Source organism: Bison bison, unplaced genomic scaffold (assembly GCF_000754665.1).
Source record: "Bison bison bison isolate TAMUID 2011002044 unplaced genomic scaffold, Bison_UMD1.0 scf7180017853150, whole genome shotgun sequence".
Classification (NCBI taxonomy): domain Eukaryota; kingdom Metazoa; phylum Chordata; class Mammalia; order Artiodactyla; family Bovidae; genus Bison; species Bison bison.
This window is the reverse complement of record NW_011483723.1, coordinates 6,611-7,805: the sequence shown is the minus strand read 5'-3', so window position 1 is coordinate 7,805 and position 1,195 is coordinate 6,611. Positions and strand designations below refer to the sequence as shown.

General features: G+C 39.5%; 1 protein-coding gene across 1 annotated transcript in view; it reads left to right on the top strand.

Annotated features, from left to right (window-relative positions):
• Positions 1–117, top strand: part of LOC104998374 (transcription initiation factor TFIID subunit 7-like) — a gene marked incomplete at both ends in the record, with an annotated part of 10,971 nt that extends 10,854 nt beyond the window's left edge. Inside the window, one exon of the mRNA XM_010853498.1 lies at positions 51–117. Coding sequence (XP_010851800.1) covers positions 51–117 — 67 coding nt within the window. The remainder of the gene's footprint in view (positions 1–50) is intronic.
• Between the last annotated feature and the right edge of the window lie 1,078 nt (positions 118–1,195).

The following is a 1,195-nucleotide window of genomic DNA, read 5'->3' as shown; positions in this document are numbered from 1 at the left end:
TCTTTTCCTTTGAGACTCAGCATTCATCATTTATATGATTTGCTTTCCAGAATCATTTACACTCTGTGCTGGAGCAGCTTAAGTTACAGGAAGAAGAAAAAACTGAGCAGGTGAGAAGTGTGTTTTCACATCAACCAGAAAATTATTTGTTTGATACAATAAATTATTTGATAGAAAGAATCCCCCAATCTCATTTCTGGCTGTTCTTTTCATAGGAATAGTAGTGGCCCAAATCTTCTAAATGAAGGTAGCAGGTTGAAACAAAGTCTTTGTGAAAATTCACTCATTCAGCAGGTCTTAAATGCCTATTAAGTGAAAAGCACTGGATGTACACACAGTGTTGAGTAAGACAGATACAGTACTTGTCCTAATGGAACGAACAGTCTAGCAGGGAAAATCAACAGTAAACAAATTATAATGCAAATATAAAGGTGCAAATAATAAAGGAGAGCTATGAAGGAGAGTCCGGGGTGTGCTTTGAATAAAGAGAGTCCTGCATTAAATTGGGAGGGGGGATCATAATCAGCCTTTCTGAGGAAGTGATATTTAAGCTGAGACCTGAAGGGTAAGTCCAAGCAAAAAGGATATGAAGAGCTTCTTGCGTGGAGCATATGCCAGGTCCCACAATGGGAAAGAGCTTGGTCTCTTTGAGGACCTCAAGTATTTAAAGCAAAGAAGTGACTCAACGTGAGGTTGGTGAAGTATGCAGAGGCCATATTGTATGGTCCCTTGCAGGCCATGATAAGGAGGATGGGTTTTAGTCTTAAGAATGCAATGGGAAACCTTGGAGAGTTTAAAGCAGGAAAGTGACATTTAATTTAAAAGTTTTAAAGATCCCTTTGATTATTGATATCTGGAGAATGGATTGTGGGAGGACAGGACTAGAAGCTGAGAGGGCAGTTAGGAGGCTGTGTTGTAGTCTAACAAAAGATGATGGTAACTTGAAATAAGGAGGTGGAAACGGAGAATAAATATTTTTTCTTTTTTTACTGAAGTATAGTTAACTTACTATGTTGTGTCAGTTTCAAGTGTACAGCAAAGTGATTCAGTTATATTTGTGTGTACGTGTGTGTGTATATATATATGTGTGTGTGTGTGTATCCATCCATCCATCATGTGCTCAGTCATGTCTGACTCTTTGCGACCCCGTGGACTGTAGCCCGCCAGGTTCCTCTGTCCATGGATTTCCCAGGCA